Genomic DNA, 14,040 nt, shown 5'->3' with positions numbered 1-14,040 from the left:
TGCTAGCCAAATAATGTCACAATCACTACAAATTCTCAAGTGCAGAGACTGAAGTTTACCAAAAATTCAGAAGACACTAGAAATTCAGAGAGAAAATCATTAAAGCTTTTGAAAACCAGTAAGAATTAAACCAATGATCTATGAAGCCAGATCTCCCTGGTTCACTTCATGTACACTAAACTTTTAAGAAGACAACAGATGGACCCATTTGACAGCTACTCAAACTGAAATTCAGATTGTGCACTCTTTCCACTTATGGCATTTGTGTTGACCCACACATAACATTCATTCAAGTATTATGCAGAATGGAGACTACAGCTTGGATCTCATCATGTCAGTATCAGAGTCTCAGACAGTAAAAGACTAAAACAAATCCAGCCCTATTGAGCACTTACCCAGCCTTCTTTATTGACCTTTCAATAGTTCAAGGTTCAGTCAGGGTCTTCCGCTCATTAAACTATCTCATTATTAGTGGCAACATACAAAAAATGCTATTTTAGACTAGTTGGTTAGTATAACAGGTACAGACCCAAGGAAGGAAAATAACCTTTGTCAAAACTTTTGTCAAACAAAAACATCTTTAACTGCCTGCAACATTGGAATTTATTGCAAAAGCAAAATCTATTCTAAGATTGGTTATATAGAAGCTAGTGGGTAAGCAATGTTCTAGAATAAGAACTCTCAGTGTTAAATATTTTCAAAATAGAAGCCAAAATTTTCAGTTACATTATCATGGTTCTAGTATTTGTTTTGATTAAATGGGTTGGACTGAAGAAGAAATCTGACTGATGAAATGTGAAAAACCAATAGATTATGGAACCATCATCATCAAATTTGGAAGCATTTATCCACTTCAGAGCTGCATGCCTGGCTCATTTTGGAAACCCTCAAAACAATGTTAGGGTTAGAAGAAAAAGATTGTACAAAAAGTGGAATAATGGAAATCAGTTTGATGCATTAACAAAATGAAATGCATACCCCCAAACAATTATCCATTGTTAAGGACAATCTCCATTTTATAAACAAAAAAGCAGTATTACACTGCTGAGAATGCAGTTTTTCAGGCCACCACTTGTACAGTGGCTAAGACATCTACCTGACAACCGCATGAAACCACTGCAACCATTGGAGTGTCAATTACATTCATTTCTACCTTGGATTGGTTATTTATAATGGGAGTAAAGGCCAGTACAAGACACCAGAATCAAACGACAGTAGCCTAACTCAACAATTCAAACCAAAACAACTTTAAACATTTCAAGACCGTTAGATGTTTCTAATCCTGGAGAATGAATGCACATGAAAGCAGACTTATAATAATTCAAAGTAGGGAATTTCTATGTATAGTGTCTTCCGATTTTCTGAAGGCAAACAAATCCTTATGCCTAACAAAATATTTATGCCCTTCATCCTGGGCAAAATCAAGTCCAAAACCATATTAGCAGATAACGTAACGGACGAGTCGTGCACCACGGACTTCCCGCACTCTCTGGCAATGCCGGAGGATGTTCAGAATGCTGTGAAAGCGCTTATCCACCTTCAGTTGTGTGAACTCTTTTATATCAGCCTCCACGATAAAAAATTCACCTGGAAAACAAACATACCACATTGAGATGGAAACAAATATTTTATAGGATTAATTTAACATTTCAAAATGTAACACCCCAATCTTTTTCCACCATCACTTCACCTTGGTGATGAAATATACATTCAGGCAGCTCCCAAGTGGTGCACTGGCATCACACTTTGTCATAAGAGTTCTGTTCCTGACCATTTTCTAAAATTAAATGCTGGAGGTAAACATGATTTTCTGTCACTGAAACTGTACAGCTGCTGCTGTTTGAAATGATTTGTCAAACACTGAACTAGAGATGCACAATGCTATATATCTTAAAAAATCTGTGGCTACAATTAAGACCATATTGTAAACCATGCAGACATTTTGCTTCATTTTAGTCCTATACTGAACTCAATAGAACAGAAGGGTGTATTTTATAAGGTTCACATGACAGCCCAACCTCTTTCATAAAGCCATTGTATTCTAGCCATTGACTTTCCCCAACTGCAGACCCAGATCTGTTTTGTGGTTCAAGCTCACTTCTGTCTTAAATCAGTTTTTTTACAGATTGAGGCCAGAATTTATATAATGTTACTTTAGTCATAAAAGCTATTTATAGTTACATATTCAAATTCAGTTTATACATCAAATTCTAAATTAAACTGCAGTATCCAGCAAGACAGTTTATTTCTTTAGCACAACATGAAGATGAAGAATATCTGTTGCTATACCTGTTTGCACTGGAAGCTTTTTATGGGGAAATTGAAATGTGAAACTATCCAGCCAGACCACAAATCCTTTATCCTAACTAATACTTCTAGATATTGCTGGATAAAGAAGTCCACCAGGCAGTGCAAATACAAATAGGATTACGTGGCCTAATCAGAAGAGTTTACAGTCTAAGGCAACTACAACTACATGGGTGCTGAATATATTTGCCAGATTGGGCTAACTTTATGTCATGGTGCAACAAAGGAGTAAGATAGGTCAAGGGTTAAAGCAAAGAGATTACATGGTTACTCAGCAAAATCTACTGCACAGCATGTTGGGACTGAAGGTCTATTGTTTGATTAGGTATTTTTAAAAAACAAAATAACCAAACAATACATGTGTCTGAGTCACTGCTGATAGGCACTACAGCAAACATTCGATCCTTGTCCATTTCTGGACGCCCAGATACTGTATCTGCAGTGACTAGTACGGCCTGTTTTCATTTAAGGTTATCCAGTGAATGATGCTCTGTCTCCTCAGAAGCAGACTTCACTACTGCCATCTATACCTTTGTCACCTCCAGATAGATTATTGAGGACTCTGGAGATTCTGCTGGTAAAGACTTGAGGGGCTGCTAGGACGACGTGTGACACTTCCCAGAAGTACCCAGGGCTGTGATGCACCTCACTACCACCTGCCTTTAGCAGGAAAAAGCCCTTTTCTGTGACTGCCAGGAGGTCAGCTCCTCAACTTCACTGGCTACAGACAACACAAGCACTCCCCTCTAGGCCTCGCAGGCCCTGCTGTCACTCTACAGGTTAGTGATTGGCACATTCCAACCACCAAGCCCTCTGAGCATCTCCCTGGAGCATCCAGCCCCTGGTTTCTTGACACAGATTTGCTGCTTCCAAAGACCCTAGTTTACCAGTTACACCTCAGATCACCACTTCACTTAACCCACAGAACTTAGATAGGTTTATAGTGAAATCAGGTATAAGTAGAGAACAGAACAAGAAGCAATGGGCCTAAACTGCAGCAAGGGAGTTTTAGGTTAGACATTAGGAAAAAAACTTCCTAACTGTAAGGATATATGAGCACTGGAACAAATTATCTAGGGAGGCTGCAGAATCTCCATCATTGCAGACTTTGACAAACACCTGTCAGGGATGATCTAGATAATACTCAGCCCTGTCTCAGTGCAGGGGACTGGACTAGATGACCTATCAAGATCCCTTCCAGTCCTATATTTTTATGATTCTAATAGCAAGCAGAAGTATTGGAAACAACCATTTGTTTACATATAAAATAAAATCATAACATGCATTCTAAAACCCAGACTTTATTAACTAAATCAGTGATACTCGGACCTCACTGGTACAGGAGCCAAATCAGCAATCAACATTACCCAAAAGAGCCATTTATAGCTACACACATATATATTTATTTATCATTCTCACAGCAAATAAAGTAATAACTTAGTGCAAGTTGGTAACTTAAATGGTTAATAACATAGTAAAAGCATCCTGACTGGTTAATAACTTAGATTGGTTAATAATTAACAGACATGTTGTCAGCTTGTCTCCTAGGTGAACAATTCAGTATGTTTCTTTCCCCCCAAGATATACTAGTCCCATCCTTTGTCTTTACTCATAAACTGGACACAACTGTTGTTTGTTTCATCTTGCAGATTTCCTTTCTTGTAGCTTTCATAATCTCTTATTTTGCCTGTGCCTCGGTATGCAGATAGGCATACAGTGAGAGTCATATAATACACAATACTCAAATGGCCAGACAAAGAGATAGGTGTCTGTTACCTCCTGCCTGAAAGGAACATTTCCAAGGTATGTCACCTCCTGGTGATCTGCCTTAACTCCAAGAGCTTAAGAACGTAATTTTTAGTATAGATACATAACTCCTTAATATTATCTGTACATACACTTTACAACAATTATGACAACTTGTAACTACGGGCTCTCAGTAGGAACTTTACATGGCACCCTTCAGTAAATTATTATGCATATATCCGACGCAGGGGATCCCTGTAAAACTCTATGCATCCACCGTGCCCTCAGCCCATTGACACCCAGGGGTCCCTTGGTCACATCATGATAACTTGGTTCTATGTTGGCTGCCTATTCTCATAGACTCATGGACTTTAAGATCAGAAGGAACCATCGTGATCACAGAATGTCAGGGTTGGAAGGGACCTCAGGAGGTCATCTAGTGAATTATTCTAGTCCAATCCCCTGCTCAAAGCAGGACTAATCCCCAGACAGATTTTTGCCCCAGATCCCTAAATGGTCCCCTCAAGGATTGAACTCACAACCCTGGGTTTAGGTCTGACTTCCTGCACATTGCAGCACACAGAATCTGACCCTCCCACTCCTGTAATAGAGCCCTAACCTCTGACTGAGTTACTTAAGTCCTCAAATCATGGTTTAAAGACTTCAAGTTACAAAGAATTCACCATTTACACTATTTGAAACTTGCAAGTGACCCAGGCCCCGGGTCTCTGCCAATCTGACCTGGGAGGAAATTCCTTCCCGACCCCAAATATGGCGATCCGTTAGACCCCGATCATATGGGCAAGACCCAGCAGGCAGATACCTGGGAAAGAATTCTCTGTGGTAATTCAGAGCACTCCCCATCTACTATCCTATCTCTAGCCACTGGGGATTTTTGTTACTGTCAGTCACTGATGGGCCTCATCCCATTGTAGGCAGTCCCATCATACCATCCCCTCCATAAACTTATCAAGCTCAGTCTTGAAGCCAGTTAGGTTTCTGTCCCCATTGTTTCCCCAGCCTAGAAGGCTGTTCCAGAACTTCACTCCTCTGATAATTAGAAACCTTCATCTAATTTTGAGCCTAAACTTGTTAATGGCCAGTTTATATCCATTTGTTATTGTGTCCACATTGGCACTTAACTTAAATAACTCCTCTCCCTCCCTGGTATTTATCCCTCTGATGTATTTATAGAGGGCAATCGTACCTCCCCTCAGCCTTCTTTTGATTAGGCAAAACAAGCCAAGCTCTTGGAATCTCCTCTCATAAGGAGGGTGTAATATATGCTGATTACAAATTGAGAGTCCTTAATGGTCTGGGACCCTGTTATTTGAGAAATCCCCTTCTACTCATGTCCCATTGAGGCAGGTAAGACTTGCTGGTCTTCTGCTGCGGATAGTGCCTGAGGGTGCCAACAGAGCATTGTCAGATGAGTTCCCTTAAGTCCAAGTATGGTGACTGTGCACAGAATATTAACCATCTTGGCATATCTGCAATTTATTAGTTTAGACACTCACCATCTGAGACTGCTTTATAGCATGTCCAAGAGTCTCAAAAGTGACTAGAGATTTTGAATGCTTCAATTTTGGAGCACTCAAACTGAAAATTCTTAGACAGGCCTAATTATCAGAACCAATGAGCATCTACCTTCTGAAAATAAGGCCCCTTTAAGATGTTTCAAGTTGGACCACCAAAAAATGAAGGCACCCAAAAATCACTAGTCACTTAAGAAAACCTTTCCCCTTTTCTTGTACATTTCTGCTACAACATCCAGATGCTCTGATAAAAAACGGGTTACTAATCTTTCATAACTGTTGTTCTTTGAGAGGTGTTGCTCGTGTCCATTCCACGTTAGGTGTGTGCACAGCTGCTGGATATTTTTCTCTCAGTGGTATCCGTAGGACCGGCTCTAACACCCCCTGGAGCCATACACGTATGCGCCGGTATAAGGGGTCCTGCCAGCTCTGCACCCTCTCGGTTCCTTCTTGCCGATAACTCCGATAGAGGAATAGGAGGGAGGGTCATGGAATGAGCAGGAGCAACACATCTCAAAGAACAACAGTTACAAAAAATTAGTAACCGTTTTTTCTTCTTCGAGTGCTTGCTCATGTCCATTTCATGCTAGGTGACTCACAAGCAGCACCATCGAAGGCAGGCTTAGAATTTATGGACGTGCTGACTGCAACACCGCTCTTCTGAAACTGGCATTGTCATGGGCTTGCTGGGTGATGGCGTAGTGGGATGCAAAGGTATGAACCAATGACCATGTTGTGGCTCTGCAGATGTCCTGGATTGGTATTTGCGCGAGGAACGCTGATGATGAAGCCTGAGCTCTTGTGGAATGAGCAGTCACAATGGCTGGAAGCAGAACCTTTGTCTGCTCGTAGCAAGCCCAGATACATGCGGTTATCCAGAACAAGATTCTTTAGGATGACACCGGCAGCCCTTTCATCCTTTCCGCCACTGCCCCAAAGAGTTGAGTAGACTTGTTGAAGAGTGTAGTCCTTTCGATATAGAAGGCCAGGGCCCACCTAACATCCAACGTATGGAGCTGATGTTCCTCAGCGGTCTTGTGAGGTTTTGGAAAGAATACAGGCAGAAAAATGTCCTGGTTTTGGGGGAATTACACCACCACCTTTGATAGGAAGGTCGGATGAGGGCGCAGCTGGACCTAGTCCTTCAAGAACACCATATAAGGGGGTTCTGATGTCAGGACTTTGATCTCAGAGACCCTCCTGGCTGAGGTGATCGCCAAGCAACTGTTACAGGCAGTAAGAAGGAACTGAGACGGTGTGGAGCTGGCGGCACCCCTCATACCGCTGAGCCAGTACTACAGATACCACTAAGGGAAAAATCTCTGGCAACTGTGCACGTGGCATGCACATACCTAGCATACAATGGATATGAGCAAGCACTCGAAGAAGAATGAAAGTTTTATAAATACACGCATAAATTAAAAAAATAATACCTTTAGTATCCTTGGTTTCTTCTTCCAAGAATCTGTGGTAGAGATTTCTGACAGCAGAGCTCATAGATTTCATTGGCTGATGTAAGATCTTATATTTGCTAATCACCGCTTTATTCAAATCTTGAACAACTCCATTAATTTGATCGTATGTTAAACGACCCCGCATGTACCTGAAAAAAATAATTAAAAACTGGGAACAAGGAAATCACAGACTCGGAGCGCCAAAAGTCTATTTCCCTTTCTTTTTCTCCAATGAGCCCTAATTCCTAAAAGTCACACCCAATTAATAATTTCCTCATGCATTTATAAATACAAAAGCAGACAGTAGTTCATTTTGATAAATTTCTTTGATCCCTTTAATAGCTATGTTGAAAAAACACTTAGCATAACCTGAAAGAGAAAGTCCAAACAAGATGAAAAAATTGTTACATTAAGGAGTGAAAAATATCCAGTGCTTAAAGACTGCCAGAAACATTTTAAAAATAAAATGAAAAGATTGTGATTATTGCACATCCAGCTCATGCAACTACAGAAGCAAAATCAACCACAGCTTCTTAAGAACAAGGCAAGCAATAATTAAACTAGAATATTTCATTTACTTTAAAAGATAATGGTTTGCAATTTGGAGAACAAAGAGTCTCTTCCGCTAATCTTCTAGGGTTAGTTACTTTACTTGTACTTGTAAGTCATGGTTGTTTTTAATCATGCTGGCTACCTAGCTTTAAAGTTGGATATAGAGTTCTCCCTTCCCAGATTTTAAAATATTTTGTTAAACTGCTATCAACCATGATCAGATTTGTTGACAACAGGCTAGAGATATAGGTAACACAGGAAGACGGAAACAAAATAATATTGAGATATTAAAACAATTAATTGCTTGCAACCAGGGGCTATTCAGTATTCATAAAGTCATACATCCAGGGAGAGGAAATAAACAGCTCTGATACAAATTGGGAGACATTTATATAAAAAACAGCGAATTCAAGACAGATTGGGGCTGACTGACAGCCAACTTAATAAAAGGTAAACTTGAAAACCATTGCAATAAAAGCCAATGCTAAACTCAGGAAAAAAATATATAGAGAATTTATGTGGGTGATTTTTCAGCTGTTGTTGCATATTTTGAAATGATGTGTGTTCTGAAACTGCCCTGCCATAACTTTTTCATAAGGCTATTTTGGAAAACTGTCGTTCACTCTCCTTCAGGTCTGAATTACAGTTATAAATAAATCAATTGTGAAAATAAAGCACAAGCCCAGAAAAATGCTGGCCATCAATGTAACTTACCACTCAAACATTAAAAACGGTCATATTTACCTGCTGTTTTGCAAGTTCAGAAAAATAAAGCTGCTATTTAACAGCAAAACTCATCTCTGCCTTCTTTGTAATTAAAAATTAATTCTCCAAAACTTTGCAAATTGATTCAGCCCCATTCAACTAGACCTAAACTGTGCAATAAAGGCCCAGTCCTGTTACTATTCACTTCAACGAAAGGAGGATTGAGCCCTTAACTTTTCTGCTATTAGGTATGTGGTTCCACTATGCCATCCATCAGCTGAAGTGGAAATCATTTCAAAACTCATATCTCAAAGATAACTCCTTCTCAAGCAACCTACAAACACTATTTTAACCCATTAACCATAAAAACAAAGGAGTGCAATTCCATTTCCAGTCAGCCAACGCAGCCCAAACACTAAGTATTGTGTCCCGCTTGTTTTACATTTTAAAAGCTGGTAACACATTATTCCACATTCACTATCCTTTGTAGTGGACAGCATGATATATGCTATATTTCACCAAATAAGTATGATCCACCATAAACCATTCACAAGTTGTAAAATGCTGAGTAATCAGTCTCACAAGTTGAAATGTCATAACACAACTATGCAATACCTGTATTCTCACTCCCAACCCTCCCAAACACTATTTCGACTACTGTATATATGTTCCCTGCCAATAGATTCATGGACACCGAATACAAAAGTATCCCAACCCGAAGTTATAATTTTCACTAATGGCTGATGTAAATCTATGTTTATAATTTAAAATGCTTGACGTCAACATACTATTAAGATGCTAACGGAGGATTCAAAGCTAGTACCAAAAGAAAGGTTCTAAAATTGTTACTGAAATAGCAAAGTTTTGCATATCCGTGCACAGGACCAAGTGAAACTTGTTCTTAGCATCTTAATTGCCTTATGGTCCAGACAGACATTAAAGAAAAGAAGCGAGATTCTGAACTATGCATCTTAGAGGCACAACACAGAACTTACAACCCAGAGGTAGAGGTTAAGGTGGCTTTAAACCAATCTTACACCCTACTGGTTTGGGGCTATCCAGAGCAGCTGTGGAGAATCCCCCAACATCATTTAGCACAGTGGTTCTCAAAATTTTGCATTGGTGACCCCTTTCACACAGCAAGCTTCTGAGTGTGACACCCCTCATATAAATTAAAAACACATTTTTTATATTTAACTCTATTATAAATGTTGGAGGAAAAGCGGGGCTTGGGGATGGAGGCTGATGGCTCGCAACCTCCCACGTAATAACCTCATGACCCCTTGAGGGGTCATGACCCCCAGTTTGAGAACCCCTGATTTAGAGTGTCTAAGTTATGGCAGCCTCCCCAGGATCTCTACAGTACTATCTGCTGTGATCCTAACCCCAACACAGCCTTCCAACCCTCAGAGCCTGTCCTTGCAAAAAGAGTCTCCAGAGAACAGCGTGTGGCTGTCTGCTTCAATTTCTGAACCAAGGAATTCTGCAGTTTTTAGAGTTTCTTTATGCTGCTGGCCCGTTTACCCTGTGTAAAAGGGGCTGAAGTGAGAGTGAGATTCTCATCCAGTTTTCCAGGCAGATGAAGAGTACTGAATGAGCATGTTCTTTTCATCTGCATTATGTGAGCTGTCAAGCAGAACTACCAGTAGGTAACATCCAAGGCCCTGAAAGCAAAAAGCCTGGAGGAAAAAAAAATTAGGGAAATATAGAATGAGTCCCCACCCTTCTGTTTTAGGCAGTTGAAACATTGACTAGCTTACTATTTTAAACACTTTAATAGCCAAGATTTTTGGCTGCAGAACACTCTAGACTAATCAGAAGATAGTAAGGCATGCACAGCTAAATAAAAAATGAGATGGGAAGCAACAGACATGCTATTTTAGCATAGCCAGCATTAACTCCATTTAATTAATTATGATGTCCTTATGAGTCATATTTCCTACCACAATGTTTCCCACCCAGAGAACCCTGAAACTTGACTGGATTTAACTTTTAATTCTGTTTAGTACCAGTTTTAGGAGGATGTAGAAAAATATGTATTTGTGAGAAGTGTCTGAGTTACAATCTAGTTTTGAAGAGTTTTATTACTATTAGTGCATTAGCACAGTGAAAACTGTAGCAGATTAAATATGAAACAAATGCTGGAAAAGAAGCTGTACTCCATCAATTTAATCTGGCTACAGAAATTAAATCTTTAGAAGATTAAAAAAGTAGAACATTCTTAAATAGAGCAAGGGCAAATCAATCAGCATTTTGAAATTAATGACACAAAAGTGTGAAACAGTATTACCATATATCACACTTTAAAAGTAAGTGACAGCCAACATTAAAGTCAACAGAAAACAAATTAGAATTATTCTGTTAATGGGATTGATCTATATTAGGTGCCAGGTTTCCAGAATCAGGACAGATATTCTAATTCCAAATTACCTTGTCCCTAAATTATTTGTAGCCAGTTATGTATCAATCAATGGCATTGTGTTTATAGAAAAACAAAAACCAGAAGCAAATCACAAGCCTATGGTGATGAGATAATATGCGAATAAATAAGGAAATACGTAAGTAAAGATAAATTGTGCTCTATAAAAACTACACACAGATTGTATAACTAAAACTACCTATTTTACATTCATACAATTATTTTTCATTGAAAAAACATACTACAACACTTTGAACTATATATACATACACACCACTGAAATGCAACCACATTTGGTGTGGAGGTGTGCAAATAACAGATAGCACAGAGCAGTTGTGGGAGGATTATGTACTCTATATTTAGATGGACTTTTTCTGTTATGTGATTGTAAACAATACCTTGCTTATATTCATTGACTGTATCTTTATTACTATACATCCTATTTGCTTTTTTCTTTACCTGTGAGGGAGAATTTCTCAAGTTACAAGAATAACTCTGTGGTGTTTTTCTTTGCCTGATCCTCCCAACTGTAGGTAGGAACAAGCTATCCCCTAATCCTCTCATGTTCCCATCTGACCCTTGCTAAAATCCAGACACAGCAGGAACCTAAATGAATCAAGGTAACCATTATATTTTTAAAATCAGATTAATTGAAATTCTTCCATTGACTTTAATAAAGTTAAACCTCAGATCTATTAGAATCCAACAAAAGTGGTTATGTAAACAGTATTACATTATACCTAATTAGTTCCCTTTTAACATCAGGCAAGCATCAGGCTTAAACGTCTCATTTAAAAACAAAAAAAGCCATTTATTTATTACAACTGCATTTTTCCTTTAATCCACAATTTATCAAGAACAGAAAGAAAAAAAAAAAAAAAAAAAAAAAAAAAAAAACCCACCACAACCCACAACACTACTTTCCTCAAAGAAAAGCAATGAATCTACCACTTATATCAGAGGAACAAATTCTTCCAACAGCCAGTCACCAAAAACAAAATTTGAGAGCGGACAATATTTTTTCTTTGGTTACCAAGCTCTGAAAATGGGGACTTATAATGTATACCAAGAACCTAAAAACGTCACAAACCCTAAGAAGCTTAAGAAAGAAGTCAAAGAACCACTTAAATCTGTCTTGAATTTAAAGTATATTGAGACATTTTACTTTCACTGAAAAAGTGTCCTGACCTAGTGTTGAAGTCTGTTCCAGAAGTTTTAACGTTACACGCACATTTCTCATTGAAAGAAGATATTCTAAATGATCCAGATACTTTTAAATCTGTGCCCAAATACATCCCATATCTTCGATATCTGCTGTTCTAAAAATATCAAGGTGGTGCAGATTATACTATGACAATTAGCGCCCTAAAAATATCTCCTGCATAACAATGCATAACAGGGCTGGAAAAGCAGCCGGATCTTGTCAGCTGATAATTCCCACAGCCTGTGGGAGCTCTCAGCTGTCACAGAACCAGCAATCCTCTACTGGCATAATCTCTGGGGACCATTCCAGTTGGTGTATATTAGAGCAGATACTAAGCTACTCTATCATACAACGGAACTGGGGCAGATGGGCTCAGAGAATCAGGGGCCTCTAACTAGCCCTCTGATTGCTAGCCTCTAGGAACACTTAGGGCTGGTCTTCACTACCCGCCCGGATCGGCGGTAGAAAATCGATCTCTCGGGGATCGATTTATTGCATCTCGTCGGGACGTGAAAATCGATCCCCGAATCGATGCGCGTACTCCACCAGCCCAGGTAGGAGTAAGCGCCGTCGACGGGAGAGCCGCGGCGGTCCATTTGCCGCCGTCCTCACAGCGGGGTAAGTCAGATCAGATACGTCGAATTCAGCTACGCTATTCACATAGCTGAATTTGCGTATCTTAAATCGACCCCCCTCCCCGCCTTAGTGTAGATGTAGCCTCAGTTTGCGGCAACTGTAGATGTAAACTACCTTGCACTACCCAAGGGCTATGTCCACACTGGCCCTCAGTTTGGGCGATGAGGATACGAATAGCAATGCGAACAGTGCTGCACTATAACTCCCCTATGTGGATGCTGTGGGAGCAAACTAAAGGGTTTCTAGTTCGCATTAATGTAGACCAGTTTGACAAGAACTATGTTAACATGAACTAGGAACTTTTAGTTTGCACCTGCAGTGTCCACACAGCGGAGCTACAGCGCAGCACTTTAATACTCACTATTTATTCACATCCCCATAGTCTGAACTGCAAGGCAGCATAGACAAGCCTGAAGTGTCTGTATGGGCCCTGCTAATGTGCATCGAAAGTTGGCCAGTGTGGTTTGATCTACCTTGCTTTGAAATGGAAGTAGATCAATGCACACTAGGGAACTTTTAGCATGCAGCAGCAAGGCAAACACAGACACATAGAACATGGCACGCTAATGCAAGGTAGATTTTCACCCCAGCTTGCTCCAAACTAAGTGTTTGTGTAAATATGCCACATCCCCTCACTTCTGTGCTGAGGGTATCTCAGTGCAAGAAAGCATTCGGGCTTTAATTTATTTATTAGAATATATTTCTAAACCTATGTTAGGATATACAGTGTCCCAAAACCAATTCACAGAATTTCACTGTAACAATTTGAGAGTTCAGTTTAAATGGCATTCTGGCTAAGGTGTCTGTCACATGTTTTTTTTAATAATGATGGTTTTCTTCTGAGAGGCCTAAATTGAAAACAGTCAGACAGCTTTAGAGGAAAGCAATATACAGACATATATTCGTTTTACATTAACAGCAATATAAAGGTTGAAATTTTAACTGCAGAATAATCATAAACCTGAAGTCTGCCCCCTGTATGTACAACTGGATCTTTCATTCCATGATCCCCCAACATGCAGAATTTTGCAGGTTTATTTAAGGCTGTACGGGAAATATGCAATTTCAACACAACAGTACAAACATTCTATTTAGTTATGTTGTCTTGCTGGAGAAGTGGTACAGTAAAAGGTCAGCTTCTTTCCATTACAGTGAAACTTGTACCAAGGCCCGTCTACAACAGGCAGTCCTCTGAGTGGTTGCTTCAAACAGGTTTCACAGTATTTTATTTACTTCCCATGTTGTGTGATCTTGTAATGAATGCATGCTGTAATGCGCACACAGAGAAGAAGAGCAAAGGCTGGTTAAGCCTCCCTTACATTTGAATATCCTGGTGGGTGGGGGTGGGTGGGGGGGGTGTGTGCGCGCACATATACCTATATATATATATATACTTATGCTAAGTTCTGAGCCTACATCCACATTGAGCACCCAAATAAGTGGCCTAATTTCAAATGTACTGAGCACTCACAGTGCCCTGAC

The 14,040-nt window shown here is 39.6% G+C and overlaps 1 protein-coding gene across 2 annotated transcripts in view; it reads right to left on the bottom strand.

The window, feature by feature from the left end:
* Positions 1–383: 383 nt before the first annotated feature.
* The window catches only part of SKA1 (spindle and kinetochore associated complex subunit 1), a 39,763-nt gene continuing 26,106 nt past the window's right edge, over positions 384–14,040 (bottom strand). For both annotated transcript variants that reach the window (XM_005296877.4, XM_024103373.3), the window contains exons 6-7: positions 7,022–7,191; positions 384–1,587 (exon numbers count right to left, since the gene is read on the bottom strand). In XM_005296877.4, the coding sequence (XP_005296934.2) occupies positions 1,439–1,587; positions 7,022–7,191 (319 nt within the window). In that variant the 3' untranslated portion in view covers positions 384–1,438. The remainder of the gene's footprint in view (positions 1,588–7,021; positions 7,192–14,040) is intronic.

This window comes from Chrysemys picta, chromosome 6, assembly GCF_011386835.1.
Source record: "Chrysemys picta bellii isolate R12L10 chromosome 6, ASM1138683v2, whole genome shotgun sequence".
Lineage (NCBI taxonomy): Eukaryota > Metazoa > Chordata > Testudines > Emydidae > Chrysemys > Chrysemys picta.
The sequence above is the reverse complement of the archived record's forward strand: the minus strand, read 5'-3'. Positions and strand labels throughout refer to the sequence as shown.